Below are 17,678 nucleotides of genomic sequence, written 5' to 3' on the forward strand. Positions count from 1 at the left end.
CTTTCGTCTTTCCTCTCAGCTTGAAATAGCCAATGCCTGTTACGCATAGACGATCAAATACTCCACTTTGAAGTCTAAACACATCAATTTGCTGCTTCTGGAGGCACCGGCTTTGGTAAAATGGGGTAGCCTCCCCTTTCCCAGTTGCAAATCCCCTCACTTTTCCCCCAAATCCGTAAATTGCCATTTAATTGGAAAAGATAGCCGGTGTTCAAAAAAAACAAAAAAAAATAACAGAAAAAGCCAAGCAGCAGTTGGGATGTAAGCATCCAATTTGGTACTGCATAAATTGATGCCCAGTGCTCTACCATCAGTAAACACACCTTTGATTAGTCTCCCTGGAAATTAGCTAGCAGCAACACATGTATTTGCAAATGTAAATATGTAAATGAGTTCCAAGAAGAGAAAAAAAAAAAAACATAGAAAACTGTTCCTTCATCACCTTCTCAAACCATCCTTTCAAGGAACCGTTTTTGTCGTCATAAGCTCAACTTTGCAAAGTTTAGCATCTGCCAGCTGGCTTGTAGAGAAGCATCTACGGTTGGTCCTGTATCACAATTTGATTTCTGTTGGTTTTTAAGATGCTTGATGTAGGCAGTTTTCAACCTCTCAATTTCATTTTGTAATGACCGGCATTGACCTGTGAATAGAGGCGACACCAAAGAACAAGAAAATCAAATTTACCAAAGGAAAAACAGTTTAGACTATGACAGCATCAAAAGTGACTGCATGGAAAAAGAAAGATCATCTTTGACTGATGTCTTTTCCTACAACAATCCAAGGGGGCATCCTTGAAAATGACAAGACTGCAACTAGTTCCACCAACTACAATGACCTTTTAGAAAATGCAAGTCATTTGTTTGAGTCTCATTGACGTTTTTTAGATGCATCTACTGTTACAATTGAAGTGCGTATGTTAAGCCTGCGATTACTGGTATGAGGGCTGCACCATGCACTGTTTTTCAGTAGCAAACAAATATCATTCATACTTGTCTTCTAGAATTTCAGGGAAGATCTGCAATTTTCAGCTAGGACTGTTCAAAACAAAAAAAAAAACTATTTTTAGCAAATGCTGTCTAAGAAAAAATATTGACATATTAAAAGTCTGTTTGCGTGGGTAATGAGTTTTCATTCATCAAAATTTTGACTGGTGGGCTAGTGCAGATCTAGACCATGAAACCATTGAGGTGAAGGATTATTTCAGTGTATATTGTATTCATAACCAATTGCTATATGCCTACAGCTCGTTGTGTCCTCATTTTTATTAGTTGTGTCCTCATTTTTATTCGTTGTGGACACTTCTGACTGGATATGGATGGCTTTACATATTTGCCTTTTATGTTAAGAATAAGAGTCATCAGTATGTCAATTGCTGACTTGTATTATCTTTTAGCATATCAGGTGTAACAACAATCAGCACAGCCTTAACCTATATTTGGTCCACTTGCAAGGGAAATGTCAGAATTTCCTCAGAAAGAAGCTGCATAAGCAACTTCCACATAAACGGACAGAGATAGGTTTGTTGAAAAACCAGGAAATGGCCCATGGTTGTTGAATAAAATATAGTCAAAAGAGAAAATCAACACAGAATGGAACTCACCATCCTTGATCATTTTTTCCTGATGGAGACTAGCAATCTTCTTCTTTAAAGTGTTGTTTTCCACAGATAAAACAATTCTCTGCTGAAACAGAGAAGCAGCTTTCACAGTCAAATCAGATTCCAAAGCCTGAAAAAAAAGTACAACTATGTTAGCTAATCATGGTTACCACAAAAATACTTTTGCCATCAAGCATGACTAAATTACATTCTTTTAAGAAACTGAGATGTTGAAGAACAGATATGGAAGTCTTAGATGATTCTCACAATAAAAAATTTCACAGAGTCAGAACTAATAAGGTGGAGTCTTACATGAGTCTCACAAGAGGAGGTCTCACAAAAGAGTCTCAGTTAAAGGTGTTTTAGTTATGTTAGTCTTCTATTTATGTTCAGTTATTCAATTGTTCTAGGACTTATCTTATAGTGTTTAACTTTGGGTATAGCTAGGATAAGGGTAGTTTAATTGTAATTGGATTATACTTGTTTCCTCTATTATAAATAGAGACTCACTGTATTCAAATTACATCAAGTCAATGAAGTATTTTTCTTTTCCAAAAATTCAACATGGTATCAGAGTAGGTTTTGTGAGTTGACTCAGTCAACCCATAAAGATAATGTGATCCTTTTTTTATCTATCTCTAGTAGTTTAGGTTGGTATTCTATCTTTTTTCATTTTTCCTTGTCCCAGTACCCATTGTTTTCTTGACGTTTGCACCTCCATACTGAACTTTCATATTGCAAAATATATATTGGCGGAAAGATCTTCGAGTCAATTTTCCAACGCAGAAATAAGTTTGTCAATCGGAATTTTTTACAAAGAAGAATCAATATTTGAAGTAGCAAAGGTCAGCTGCAAGAGAGGTCCAAGCAGCAATAAAAAACTTAAAACTTTCGAGGCATTTTATGCTAACAAGAACAAGACTTTATATGGAGAATTACATGTAAAAAAAAATCTATAAATTTATTTTCTTATCTATCAAACCAATTCTAAATCTGAGTTGTTTAGAGGGAGATATCAATATTGGAAGAGTTAATGGTCATGCTGGCCAAAGAAGAAAGAGTACACAGTTCGACCAGATTACAAATTTTGAAATCTATCAAATTCTTTCTCTCAAAAGAAATATATTTTGTGAAAAACTATTATACTTGAATAAAAGGAATCGAAGTTTAGTTTCATAAGGAGAAAATTTCAAGTCAATCTGATCTATATGAAAGATGATATTCACATTGGAGTCAGCAAGGGTCAAGCTACATAACGAAACAAATCAAGAGGTTATAACATATTCAAGAACAAAGCTTTTTGTGTCAAATTAGGTATCAAATTAAAGTTCTTTGAGTCTAGTTTCTTGATAAATAGATTGTTTGTGATTCTGATCTATATTGTGGAAGATATTGATGTTAGAAGTACTAAAGGTTAGTTCTGCCAAAAATCTCTCTTTTTCCCTATTTTCTCTCCTATTATCTCTCCATGCATTGGCGTGAATTGAGTTTCCTTCTCTCCTAGAATCCTAGTTTTTTAGCCAAATTTTTCATCTAATCAGAAAGTTTTGATCAAAGCTAATCAATTCGTGATGTGCTCATTCAAGGTATGCAAAAATTTCCTGCTTTGATATTGTTTTTAATTTTTGCATTTTTGTTACTTGGTTGTGTATCTTACGCATCGTCAACTCTGAAAATTGTGGTCACCCCCCCTGAAAAATTTATACTTGGTCAAATTTATTATGTTCTACCATTATAATCTCCCCTAATTTTTCAAAAAAAAAATGTCATATTCTAGATTCGTTTGGAAGTATGAGTGTTGCATAGTTGCCTCCTTCCGATTAAAGTTGTTTTCCACTAGTATTCCTTCAGTTTATCATCTTGTGTTTTTATCATTTCAGAACAATGCCTAGACCCATTACATAAAAAGTATAGGAGTGTGCCCAACATCCAACTTGAGTCAAGTCTTTTATTTTTCACCCAAGAGGTAATTTGTGTTTGAGTTACCCTTAAAAAGTGAGTTGTCTATTTGTTAAACCCTAAAGTTGGGTCGTTTTTTTGCCTTTAAAATTGAGCGGAATGTGTTTCAAACTATGACCGTTTAAAACCGTTTAAATTGGTGTATGGAGTTTTGTTGTATGGCTAGGAGTGATTTTCTTCTCCCACATTGTGTTTGTCCAAGTTGAGTTTCTATGTCCTTTTTATCCCCAGCTTAAAGGGAGAAGTACAAGAAGAAGTACAAGAAAGAGGTATTTTGCTCCACATATTTTAACAATTTTTATGTGACCAAAGTATTCAAGAAAGGTGGAGAACTAATCATGAAGATTTAACGTCTATGAAAAAGTTTTAGCCAAGATTCAAGAGCAATAATCCTTTTCATTGCAAGCAGAAGTTATAAACTTCATCGTGAGGGGGAGTGTTGAATAGCATATATAGAAGAGTCTTACATGTCTTTCACTATAAGAAGTCTCATAGAATCAAAATTAATATGGTGGAGTCTTACAAGAGTCTTAGTTAAAGGTGTTTAGTTACGTTAGTCTTCTATTTATATTCAATTGTTTAATTATTTTCGGACTTATCTTTTAGTGTTTAACTTTGGGTATAACTAGGATAAGGGTAGTTTAATTATAATTGAATTATACTTTTTTCCTCTATTATAAATAGAGGATAATTGTATGCAAATTACATCAAGTCAATGAAGTATTTCTATTTTTCAGAAATTCAACATGATAGCATCTAAAAGTTATTTCGTTACCTCAAGAACATTTACAGTTCTTTCTAGTTCAGCTATATATTGAAGCTTGCGGACTCTTGATCGCTGCCCTGAATACCTACAGAAAATTTAAGAAAAAAAGTCAACCATTAGGAAGCTTGAAAACAAGCTGGCAATTTGGCAATGGTAAAAGAAATCAAAGTAAAAGTGGAAAGCATGGATTCAGTCTAGAGCACAATGCAAAAGGCTAATTACTCATTGTGGATGATGTCTTTGTGTACGTTATTTCTGGATTTTTTTTAAAGAGAACGAGAATGAAATTTAATTAAAGAACTAGAAGGCCACAAAAGCTACAAGGGTTCCCAAAATAGAGGAAGAGATACAAGCACGGCAAGAAACTATTAATAGGGACAAGATCTTGCAAAAAGGCTTCGTAAATAGCGAAGGAATCAGCTAGTCCAGTGATGTGGGGATATGAGTCCAAAAATCCATCTATGTGACTACAAATATCAATGATCTTGTTGTCACACTAGAGGAAATGCCAAGGGAGTTCGTGTTCCCCAGAAACCAGTTGTTAATGACTCTTTAATCATCTTCCATATGGAAAGGCACAGAAAAAGCTTCTTGAAGCTTGAGACCGTGAAGAAGGGTGTTTCTGCCTTGATAAAATCATACAACCAAAGGGGTATATGTATACCAGATGGATGTTTCTATAACCCTAATGACCCCATGACACCCAAGAAACCCAATTACCTTCAGAGCAGCCAGCAGAGCTGAACCTAAGCGAGCCTCACTAAGGAAACTGATGTCCTAAGATGATACATGGCCCTGAAAAGGTAGTAGCTACCACTTTAATATTTGGCAGTCACAAACATATAAGACTCTGATTTATTTGGAAGAGTATCACACAGGCAAACCTGTGCAGGAGCCCAATCTTTAATTATGGCTACTTAATTATGCTTTTCTATTACTTTTTGCTTTTCTTCTTGCATTTAATGTATTTCATATCGCTGCTTTACAATAGATGGGTTAACTCAAAATATAGTCTGGGGCCAAGGCTATGATACTGTCTGAACAGAGGGTAGTGTTCATCCAGGTACTTTGCTCCCGTCAGTCTTTATGACTCCATAGAAGGCTAATTGGATGCCCTCCTCGGTATGCCAACAACCATGATCACTTCTCTGATCACCTTGTTTTCTAGGGTAATTCTATGGCTGCTATCAGCTTGGTTTACGGATTGGTGGACATCAAAGCACCCAAATAAAAAGTAAATACTTCTTTCCAGGAGCGAGAAATACTAGTTTATAAAACAATAGAGGGTCCTCTTGACAAATTGCACATTTATCTGCTGCTCATGGAAAACTGTTGGTCAACTTGAAAGGGGATTAATCTGTTCCTACTAACATGGGACTCAAGTCTTTTCTTGTTTTCTAAAATGAAGAATCAAAATTATACTATAACTAACAGTAAAAAACAATTGCATTGATCAATGCAAATCTACTTGAAAAGCACTTTTCTCATTTCTTTTTATTTTTTTCTCTGTTTGACAAATGCTAATCAACAGAAATTTTTCAATTCATGCACAACACAAGTTTAAGAGAGACCTTTTAATACAAGGGAGGACATGTAATCAACACTGGAATGTCAAGAGGCTGGACCTCCAATATCCAGCCTTATCCGCATCTGTGTTTTGCTTAACCATTGCAAATATGCAGAAGGATATATCGAAGGTTAAACCCTATACTCTGAACTAAGCAGCGCCACTTTGAACCCACAAAATGTTAAAGTGGGTTTTATATACACCATGAAAATGAGACATATGTAAGAGGGCCTCAGTGCTAAAAGTTTTTCTAGTAGATATAATATTTTAGCATCATAAGAACATCTCCACTTTAGCGTCAAAAAGTCAAATGTTTTTTGGAAAATGAAACTCTAATTAGCTTTTCCGATCTTAAAACAACTTCTGAAAGCAGCTGCTTCTATGTTAAATGGTATAAGCAGTCAGACTTAGGGAATTTCTAATTTTCAGATACTAGTATATCTTGGAGCCCAACAGTTGATCCCCCCCTCTCCTAACAATGAAAACAAGATAAACAGAGTTCATCTCTCAGCAGGTTTTGGTCATTATGATAAGACTACAAAATCAACCTTGTAAACCTAGTGTAATATCCCAAAATAAAAACAATTGAAAAGAAACAGGAGGAAAAATAAGTAAGTCAGCAGTAAAAGGGAAAAAAGTGAGAAGGTCGATACATCTCTCATGAAACATAAAGTACATAGAATTAGGTCTTCTTGACCCTTACCCTATTCTTACAATTGTTAAAATAATTTACAACAAAATTACCAACTTGCCTTCAAAGCAATAAACAACATGTGAAGTTGGGACCAAGGCTCATCCCAGAATGATTAACAAATTAGAAAATAAATTTTCCAACTAATAATACCAAGATCTTTCTATGTATTGATTTATGTGGGACTTTTTTATCACTCTCTATTACATGTGGATAATTTGGGTGGAGGGCCACATATGAGTACCTGCTCTGATACCACATACGAGTTCCAACTTCACTTGGTATCAAAGCAGGTACTCGTATGTGGGCCTCCACCCAAATTATCCACATGTAAGAGTCCAGAGGGCCTACACGTGAGGTATAATATTAATGAATAGTCCCACATGGATTAGTGAGAACAAATATGTTAAGTTTATTAGTTGGGAAAGAGGTTTCCTAATATGGCTAGTCATTTTGGGATAGGCCTCTTCACAAGGCCTAATTCGTGCCTTGTTGAATATGTACCAGTTGTGTTGTTCACGTCTCAAGCTCATTGTCCATTTGTGAAGGCCTAGATGTGAGAAGTGTTGGTTAGGAATAATCATACATAAATTTTCAGAAAAAAAAAATTGTTGTTATTAGTTGGGAAACGGCCTCCTAACTTCGGCTATTCATTTTGGGATGGACTAGAACCCAACTCTAATAAAATCATATAAATATCTCCAAGATTTCAACCACAAATTGGTGCCTATGACATTTCTTTGTGCTCATGTGATGTGATTTTCCTAACATCAACAACGAGTATTATGTCATAACTGCCACCGACAAGTCAGTTTTCCTTATTGCAAGATTGCCATTTTTTTTCCATTAACTAAATAGTCATAACCATTGGTTGCCTGTGGGTTAAGACTTACTAATACCATGTCCAGATTCATCCTATCACAAGGTAGAAGCCTCAGGCCAGCTCCACCTTCAGACCTTATGAGCAATGAAAAGTGCATTAGATCAAGCAACATGTGTTGAAAGAAAGAGATTTGAGGGAGAAATAAGGAAAAAAAAAATTGGGAGGAGAGAAGGCAGCCTTGGCTGCATTGGAGTTCATGCCAGAAAGGCACAAACTCCCTTCTTTTATTTCAGGGTTAAGTGAATAATTACATAAATAACAGAAATGCCCCTAGATACAAAAAATATATCTCCTAAAATACAAATATAAACAATATAAGAACATTAACTAGCTAACAGACATAAGTTAGGATAAACCATAATATGAGAAATGACTAAAATACCTTTGAACTGGTATTTTAATACTCTTGCTCAAACTAGAGAATAAATATCAAACAAACCCAGCTTGTTACAGAAAGACACATGTTCACATCTTCCCAAAGGTTTGGTAAAAACATCTCCCAACTGATCTAAAGATTTTACATATGAAGTTACCACCTTCTCTTGCATAACTACATCTCTAATAAAATAACAATCAACCTCTATGTGTTTAGTTCTCTTATGGAATGCAAGAAAACTTGCAATGAAGGTAGCAACCTGATTGTCACACTTCATAAGCATGGATTCTAGTATATATAAACCAAATTCATGAAGAACAGACTAAATCCACATAAGCTCACTAACCATGTAAGTCATTGCTCTATACTCGGCTCTGCACTCGTCCTAGTCACAACTATTTGTTTCTTACTTTTCCAGCTTACCAAGTTACCTCCAACAAAGCAACAGTAGCCTGACGTAGAACGTATATCCAACTTACACCCAACATAATCTGTATCAGAATATCCAAACACATCAATTTTACCATTTTGAGTATACAACATACCTTTTCCAGGTGCAACCTTCAAAAACTTTAAAATCCTCCTGACAACTTCTAAATACACTTTCTGAGGATTTTCTATGAATTGGCTCACAACTCTCACAACAAAGGATATATCTAGCCTAGTAATTGTAGCATAGATCATTTTGCATACCAAGCGTTTGTATTGTGTTTTTTTCATGAGAGTAGGACTATGTATGTCATGTAGATTATGGTAGATTTCCATGGGAGTGTCTACGGGTTTAGTACCTAATAAACCATATTCTTGTAGTATAGCTAAGACATATTTTCTCTGCAAAGAGAACTATACCTCGTTTACTATGAGCAACTTTAATGCCAAGGAAGTACTTTAGAAGGCCAAAATCTTTTGTCTAAAAGTGTGTGGCCAAGTGATTCTTAACTTCTGCGATGCCTTCAAGATCATCCCCAAAAAGTATATTATTATCTACATAGACCACCGTGATAATCACATCAGCCTTCCTCTTGAGTAGGAACATAGAATAGTCGTAATGGCTTCTATAGAAACCAAACTGCAACACTACTAAGCTGAACTTCTCGAACCATGCTCGTGAACTCTATTTTAGTTCATAAATAGCCTTCTTTGACTTACACACCTTCCTTATCTCCCCCTGAGCAACATGCCCAAGAGGTTGCTCCATATAGACTTCCTCATGTAAATCACCATACGAGAAGGCATTTTTCACATCAAGCTAAAAGAGAGGCCATCTTTTATTAACTACCACAAAGACCAATATACGTAAAGATGTAAGTCTGGCCACAAGCGAGTGTCTCAAAAACATCAACACCAAAGGTGTATGTAAATCCATTTGCCACCAGCCTTACCATGTGTAGTTCAATAAAGCCATCAACATTATATTTTAAGGTATAAACCCAACGACACTCCACAATAACTGCCTTTGTTGGTGGATCACATAGATACCATGTTCCCCAAGACATTAAAACACTCATTTCATCATCCATAGCATGTTTTCATTCAAAAAAACACAAAGCATCCTGCACTGAATAGGGAATAATGGAAGTAGACAAGGACATGGCAAAGGATTTAAAGAACGGGAACAAGAAATCAAAAGACATAAATTTTGAAATGGTATGTGAATTACAAGACTGTTAGGGTCCTAGGCGTTAAGTACTTATGTCTTCCACTCCTAACAGGTCGGTCTTTTGGGTAGTATTGGCTAGGTGTTTAACATTTGGTATCATCACCTAGCCAATACTACCCAAAAGACCGGCCTGTTAGGAGCGGAAGACATAGGCACTTAACGCCCAGGACCCTAACATTACACCCCCCCCCCCTTCGCGAGCCGACGTCCACGGCGGCCAGTACCAACGGCGGCCCACTCAAGTGGCTACCCCACTCCTAGTGCCCCATCGCAGTTCTCCAGGTCGATCCCTTCCACTTGGTCTCCCCTTCCGCTTCGATAGCACACATCGGGATTCGAACTCACGACCGAGCGCTAGCTCTGATACCAAATGTTAAGCACCTAGCCAATACTACCCAAAAGACCGGCCTGTTAGGAGCGGAAGACATAGGTACTTAACGCCCAGGACCCTAACAAAGACCCTTTACCTTTTCGAAGACTGGTAGGCAAATCCAAATCTAACAGAACGTGACTTGCAAGCAAAGAGGAAAACGATCGATCTAGATGAGAGGGCTTGTGGGTTGTAGCTGCTGGAGGTACTGCTAGAGTATGAGGGCTTCATCTATAGACACGAAGAGGTAAAGAAAAACCTGATGAAACTGGTGCATCCAAAACAGCAATAGGAACTGGTTTTTCCAACAAGGATCCAAAAGACACTGGAAACTCAACAGATGATGCAAAATATGGAGTATGTTAAAAAGTAACAGGATCATAACATTTGTACCTCTTTTACTGGCAAGAATATCCCAAAAAGACATATTTAACAGATCGAGATAACAACTTATTAATTGAAGTGTCCAACATGTGCACAAAACATGTGCATCCAAAGACACGAGGAACAATATCAAACAACTTACAATGAGGTTTTAAAACTTGTAGAGGAACTTGACAATGAAGAAGGCATCCGATTAATTAAGAAACAAGAAGTCAAAACAACATCTCCCCAAAAAGACATAGGTACATGCATATGCAATAATAAAGTCCGGGTAACCTCAAGAAGGTGTCTGTTTTTACGTTCTACAAAGTCATTTTGCTAAGGAGCATAGGGACAAGATGTCTGATACGTTACCATGTGAGGCACAAAATGATGAAAACTTGTGATTAAGATACTCCAATTCATTATTCTTACGAAGAATATGAACACAAACACCAAATTGATTCTTTATTTCATTAAAAAAAATTTAGTACATCAAATACTTTACATTTCTTCCATAGAAGATACACCCATGTTACTCGACTAAAATCATTTGTGAATGAAACAAGATACTTAAAACCAAATGGACTAGGAAGCCGACATGGACCCCATATATCAGAATATAATTCAAACAATTTGGTGCTACAACTAAAACTAACTAGAAAACTTGCTCAACGATGTTTTCCTAGTTAATAGGACTTGGAATAAAAAAAAATCTGGTAGTAAAGAAATAAAAGATTGATGCAGCTTAACTAGTGATGGATGTCTTCAGCATAGATGACATAAGTAGGAAGAATCAACTATAGTAAGTATCACACCTCTAGGAATAGAAACATTATCCAATAGGTAGAGACATCCCTTCTCATGACCAGAACTAATTGTCTTCGTCTGCAAGCCATGAACACACACAAGAAGTTGATAACTTACAGACAAGAGATTGACAGGAAATTTTGGGACAAAGAGAACTAAATATAAGGATATCTATGGAGTAGTATGAATAGAACCCTCCCCCTGACTGGTAGAGGTGAACGCATCAACTAAAATAATTCAATGATATGAAAGAGATGGATTAATAGACTGAAATAAGGAGGACATACATGACATGGGGATAGAGACTCCGAAGTTGATGATCCAGGAGAGAGAATGAGACATATTCAGTGCAGTAATACCTGTACTCGCCATTGTGACACTTGCTTAGGATGAAAGATGAGACTCAATAGCAGGAGAAATAGTAGATGGTGTAGTCAACCAACTTAGTCACTATACTAGTTGTTGAATCTCTGCATATGAACCAGTGTGGCAAGCCGTATCTCTATCTATGACTATGGAATTGGCCCAGGTAGGTACCAAATTTCTCCCAAGATCTATCTTAAATAAGGTTAAACTTACCGTAGTGAATGCATTTCCGATCCCCTCTGTCATTTCGACTACGGCCGCAAGTAGAGAAAAAGTTTCATCTACCTATGTTATTACCACCATTTGACCCTCAGGCTTACCAATAGATGATTGAAGGTAAAGGGCAGCAACATCAAATAGGTTTCCATCTTTTTCATGCTTACTCACTATTGCACCTTCCACCCGAAGTACTCTATTAAAAGCTTGCTCAGGGGTGGTCACATCCTCGTTGGCCAACAATTGGGCTCGAATAACATCATATCTGAACCCAAAACATCTAAAAATCTGGCAACTTGAATCTGAATCTCCTTCTTACCAATGTCCTCAACATTCGCAATAGATGGATGAAAGGTGTTGATTTCTTGTAGCACCCCTCTCATCTCAATGAAATAAACTATCACTAATCTATCTCCTCGTGTCATATTAAAATTGTGAAGTTGGGTCCAAGGCTCATCCCAAAATGACTAACCAACTTAGGAAACCTCTTTCCCATCAAATAAACTCAAGGTTTTTGTACTCAATAATCCATGTGGGACTATTCCTTAACACTCCTCATGTGTAGGCCCTCTTCTGTGGCTCTACAAGTGTGCATGCCCTCTTTTGTGGCTCTACAAGTGTGTAGGCTCTTTTGTCGCTCTACAAGTGGATAATTTGGGTGGAGGCCCACACATGAGTACCTGCTCTGATACCATGTGAAATTGGGTCCAAGGTCCATCCCAAAATGACTAACCAACTTAGGAAACCTCTTTCCCAGCTAATAAACTCAAGATCTTTGTACTCACTAATCCATGTGAGACTATTCCTTAACAAAAATATTTGATATATAGTTCATAGATTCGAGACAAATTACTCTCTTGAAATAAAATAGACTCCAAGGTAGTCCACATTGTCTTTATTGTACCACAACACAAAATCAAGTCACTAAATCATGACTCCATATTGTTTACCAACCAAGTCATGACTTGATTGTCTTCTACTTCCCATTCAGTAAATGGTATAGCAGGATCATCATTAATATATTTACCCATCCTTCTAGCCTTCAGAAACATCAAAATAAACCTTAACCAATTCACATAGTCTGATCCATTCAACAGGATAATCCATTCAACAGGATCGTTGTTATCTGAATAGGTTGAGAGTGTGTTCCATCTGAGCTCTCAATTGTCCTTCGGACAACAACTTATGTGTTTGATTCAGCCATTCAATTCCACAAAACAAATCACAATTCAACCCAATACAGCATCAATAACCACCTAGAATCACTTTCCCCAATTCAATTTTGCATGTGCAAGCAACTGGGCCCCACAATCAAAGCAATTAGGGCAAAATTTCCTGCAATGTATCCAATTAAAAAACCAAAGTACTCATATTCTGCAATCAAGACCACAAATTGATTGAAAGAAGGTTCAATTGCAAAGAAAAATGATGACCTAGGCTTTAGGGTTGATAATGTAGGCAATTTGGGGATGACACAAGCAAGAATGAAGCTAGGGCTTCAAGTAGGGTTCCTTGAAGGACCTTAAATCCCAATAGTCATTCAATTAAGAGTAGTAACTAATAACCAATATGTTATGGCAGAAAGAAAAAAGGAAAAAGCTGAATTTTTACACTACTAGTCCAATTTTTTTGTAAGAACCTTCAACGGAGTTGCTGCAGAAAGAGAAAGAAGCTACAAAGCTGGAAGAAATCTACCCAAGATTGACGTTACTACTCTGATACCATGTAAAGAAGAGATTTGAGGCAGAAGTAAGAGAACAAAAAAGAGAGAAAAAGGCGAGGAGAGAAGGTAGCCTTGACTGCATTGAAGTTTGAGCGAAAAAAGCACGAGATCTTTTATTTTATTTCAGGGTATAAGTGAATAATTATATAAATGATAGAAATGCCCCTAGATACAAAAAATCATATATCACCTAACCCTGTTTTGAATGAAACTTGAAACATAAGAATTCAAAAACATTATTTAGTTAAAAGACATAAGCTAGGATAAAACATAATATGATAAATGACCAAAATATCCCTAAAGTAGTATTTTAACAATAATGGCTAGGAAAGTGCAATAATGGCTCAATGCTAGAAATAAAAAGTTTCCACAGCAATTAAGTTTGAGACATCAGGTACATGCCCAACATATCACTGGGATAACAAACATCCACAAATTCACTTCTATGTTACATGCCCAACATATCATTAGAAGCCATTCAGCAAGTCCAAAATAATGTGCCAAGTGCTAGTTTTACATGACCAAATACTTCATGTTACATCCCCAAGTTTATTTATATATTTATTTTTTTATTTATTTATTTTTTTTTTTTGGGGGGGGGGTGTGTTAACGAGCCCAAGATATCAATGGAAACCATTGGGCAAGTCCAAAAAAATGCACAAAGTGATAGTTTTTCATGATCAAATTAAACCTACACAACCATGATGCCCTCCCAGACATGAATGTATGTTTGCCATAGCCACAAAGCAATTGAATTTGTTTTAAGCAGTTTTCTATTGTATGTCTCTTCAATTCATCAAGGGGACCTGGGAGAAGAGCAGCTTTGCTGCCTTGGAGAAAATTCCAGAAAAGCACGTCCTCCCTCTTTTTAGGTTTAAGTGATATTTTACAAAAGGACAAAAATGTCCCTCAATACTCAAAATTACATATCTCCTAAAATACATGTCTAAATTGAATCAAAATTGAACCATAGATAAAATAAGACATTGTTTATCTAAAATGTAATGTAGGAAATAACTAAAATACCCCTGAACTATTATTTTAACATAAGCAATTTTCTATTGTATGTCTCTTCAATTCATCATGAGGAAAGAAAAGTAGTTGAGTATCTTGATATTGCAAAGTGCAAAGTTTATTTATACAGATTTCAAATCCAGAAAGAACCTTTTTCTATTAGGGTAAAGACAAATGCAAGCTCAGAATGAAACTAACATTTAGAGTTACTCTCTCCTCCCTTTTTCTCAAAAGAAAAAAACAGAAAAAATTATAAAGCAATGCTGTAAATTTTAGGATAACATAGAATCTGCACGACAGAATAATGAGCTGGACCTCTTACCGTTTTACAGTCTTCATTTCATTATCATGATCACAAGCACCAGGCAATGAATCCTCTTTAGCATCAGACTGGCATATCTGATAACCATATGAGACCTCTCCAGGTAAATACCCTATAGTTCTTTGAGGAACAAGTTCTGACAAAACTGAAACTATAGAGGATTCCGAAGAGGTTAAGTTAATTTTTCTCCTAGGAGAATTAGGTCCATATACACAACGGTCCTCCAAACCGCTACAATTACTAGTCTCTTCCATACCTTTTGACATTTCAATAGATATACCTTCATCACCAACAGAGGAGTCCTCTTTAACAAAAGACGCAAATGGTGGAAAAGTAGCCAAACCTTCTAATAATGCAACAGAATCACTTGCAGATCTCCGATGAAATACTCCTTTTGTATTTGACTCTGAATCACTTAGAAGTTCATCAAGCCATGAAGGTTGTTCTTCCAAAATGGAGCTTTGAGAAGGAGAACGACGGTGGTGATCATGAAAATCACCAGTTCTGCGTGATTGAGAAAGTGTGGAATCTGAATTGCGATGAGAAGAAGAAGATTTGCTGATGAATGGACAGCGGGGTGGGAGACGAGATTGCCGAGACATGGTAGAAGTGACCTCACTTGACTGCTCCTGGCTCAGCCATGGTTTTGGTGCTATGATCCTTCATGACAAAGTGAGTACCAAATGAGAGAAGATTCTTGATTTCTCTGAACGACATCAAGAAGAAATTCTGATGGTAATGACCGCCCCAAATAATTTACAGTATTTGTGAAAACAAGTGAATTAGTAAATAAAACAGAATCAGTATTCATTCCAAGAACAGCCAGGTGACAAGAATAAGACTGAATAAAAAGTGAAAAAAAATAAAAAATTGAACCATATTAACAAAACAACTTTGTTTCAGGGGATCAGAAACTTGACGCTAATGTGCGTTTGACAGACTAGTGAAATAACTAAAACAGAAAAAAGGACAAATCATAATCCAAAAGCAGAAATGTGAAAATTAAAACTATAGACAGTATTTGATCACTCCCATTTCCTTACCTCATTATCTTATAATGGAAAAATCCCCCCCAAGCACCCAAAGTTCCCCCATCCGACAAACCCACCAACTATACACGAAATAATGATCTATCATAGCGTCAAATTTTAGTTTTAGACATTTAAATAAAATATTTTCATCCCTCTCTTTTTAAGAGGAAGGAGATGGTTTTTATTCTTACAGCAGAAATCCTTCCCACCAACTTTTAGAATGAAAAGTAGCAATACCCGAATAGAAACGAAATGAATGAAACAGTGACCAACCACCTCATCTTTCACATCCCAAACACAAAAAGACAGAAGACAGATTAGCTGTACTCAACATCCAAACTGGAGAAGGAAAATGTCGACACACTTCAAGCATCCAAGTTGGAAAAAAAAAGCCAGACAAAAGCAAAAAGAAAAAAGAAATCCCGGCATGCAAGAAAAGAAATAAACTCATGAACCACCAGAACGACCAAGCAGAGCACAAAGAAGCAAAGAAGCTGCACAACAACACAAGGATAAGTTGTGATTTATTCTTTCAACCGGCGAGCTCACCTGATCCTTGTAGAAGAAAATGGCGTTAAAAGCTGGGAGCAAGAATCAAAACCCAAAACGGACAAGGGAAAGGGCCAGCTGTGTAATCGTTAGAGTGGACGACTGCGGTGGAGAAACAATGGATTGCAGGACGTACGGTCGGAGCTCCGTCACAGTACGCAGTTCCAGGCAGTTGCAGACATGGCCAGACCCAACCCGAGACACTTAAAAGTGTCTCCTCGCCGATTTTTTTATTTTATTTTTCACTCTCACTCTCGAGAGAGTAAGAGAGAGTCAGAGTGCGAGCCTCCTGGCTCGGGAATTCTGTTGTACACTGCGGGACCCACATCAACCTATTTCTCTAACTCAACGGCTGAGATTGAAAGAAATAACGAAGTTCCTACATGAGGTTGAGGGGCGCAGCCATTGTAAACAGCAGGAACAAACAAACCTGATTTTGGCTCCTGAAGCGGGAACCAAAATATGGTACCATGGGTCCATAATACGGGGGGCCCAGACTAAAAAAGCCAATATTTTGGGATTCTTTGCCATTTTGCGGACGAGAGTTTGTGAGTAATGATGCTGATGATTATGTCTTCAACTATAAGACTCTCCATTGCCTATTCTAAAAGCAATTATTAGCTTTAGAATTAGTTAAAATTCGTGGATAGAGATAGATTCCTTTAACATTTTAACAAGGGTAACATGTACATATATTGGTCAAATAAGCCATACTATGATGGGATTTCCTGGACGGCTTCATCCAAGAGATCCATTGGACGTTGCAGATCACGAATGTGAATGGACTCCATATATGACGAAGAAGGTCTGGTTTTCTTGGATCAAGTAGTTGGTGAGATCCCGTCTCCTTACAAATATGACAACAGAATCTGAGTCCCACTATTAAGGGGGAGTTTTCTTAAATGGGCAAGTGGGAAGGTTGGGAATAGTTATGATTTATCTGGTGTCTTATTGAGAGGAGAACTGGATGATGACAAGATTATCAGTGTTTTTAATGTTTGGGAGTGAGAAGTGGGAGGACTCGTAGTTGATGCCAGTAAGGGCTGGGGACAATTGGAAGCAACAAAGTGAGACCACCCAAGAGGAAGAAACGACAGAAACTTTCGTTTTCAGATGGTATTTATGAACCAAAACCTAGAAGGAAGAAGACACCCGATACTCCCTCATAAGCTCGCCATAAAGAAAGAAGACTCGGAGCTCATAGTATTTGATAATATTACCTTCAATATCTTACTTTTTTATGTTTTTCTTCTCCATACAGGTTTCGGGATTTGCTTTCCGCGGCGCCTTCAGCAGAACTGTCGTTTTTCTACAGATTCAGAAACTCAAAATAGACGGGAAGTCTTCTGTGATGTCGAATGAACTTAGAATTAACGAGTTTGGTGGAGGTTATCTCAAGAGCTAGTAATAAATGA

General features: G+C 36.9%; 1 protein-coding gene across 2 annotated transcripts; it reads right to left on the reverse strand.

Moving 5' to 3' along the window:
• Positions 1-112: 112 nt before the first annotated feature.
• LOC137956887 (basic leucine zipper 61-like) lies at positions 113-17,537 on the reverse strand. 2 transcript variants are annotated; one of them, XM_068804548.1, is made up of 5 exons: positions 15,727-15,768; positions 14,684-15,343; positions 4,332-4,407; positions 1,601-1,727; positions 113-640 (listed from the first exon to the last, which is right to left on the reverse strand). In XM_068804548.1, the coding sequence occupies exons 1-5, from the start codon at positions 15,729-15,731 to the stop codon at positions 480-482; spliced, it is 1,029 nt and encodes a 342-aa protein (XP_068660649.1). In that variant the 5' UTR covers positions 15,732-15,768; the 3' UTR covers positions 113-479. The 2 variants fall into 2 exon arrangements, with proteins under 2 accessions (XP_068660649.1, XP_068660650.1); XM_068804549.1 differs by lacking the exon at positions 15,727-15,768 and adding an exon at positions 17,484-17,537 and having other exon boundaries at positions 114-640.
• Between the last annotated feature and the right edge of the window lie 141 nt (positions 17,538-17,678).

This window comes from Aristolochia californica, unplaced genomic scaffold, assembly GCF_029961685.1.
Source record: "Aristolochia californica isolate CCGP_79_NKW_82.1479 unplaced genomic scaffold, dmAriCali1.0.hap1 SCAF_2, whole genome shotgun sequence".
NCBI classification, from domain to species: Eukaryota; Viridiplantae; Streptophyta; class Magnoliopsida; order Piperales; family Aristolochiaceae; genus Aristolochia; species Aristolochia californica.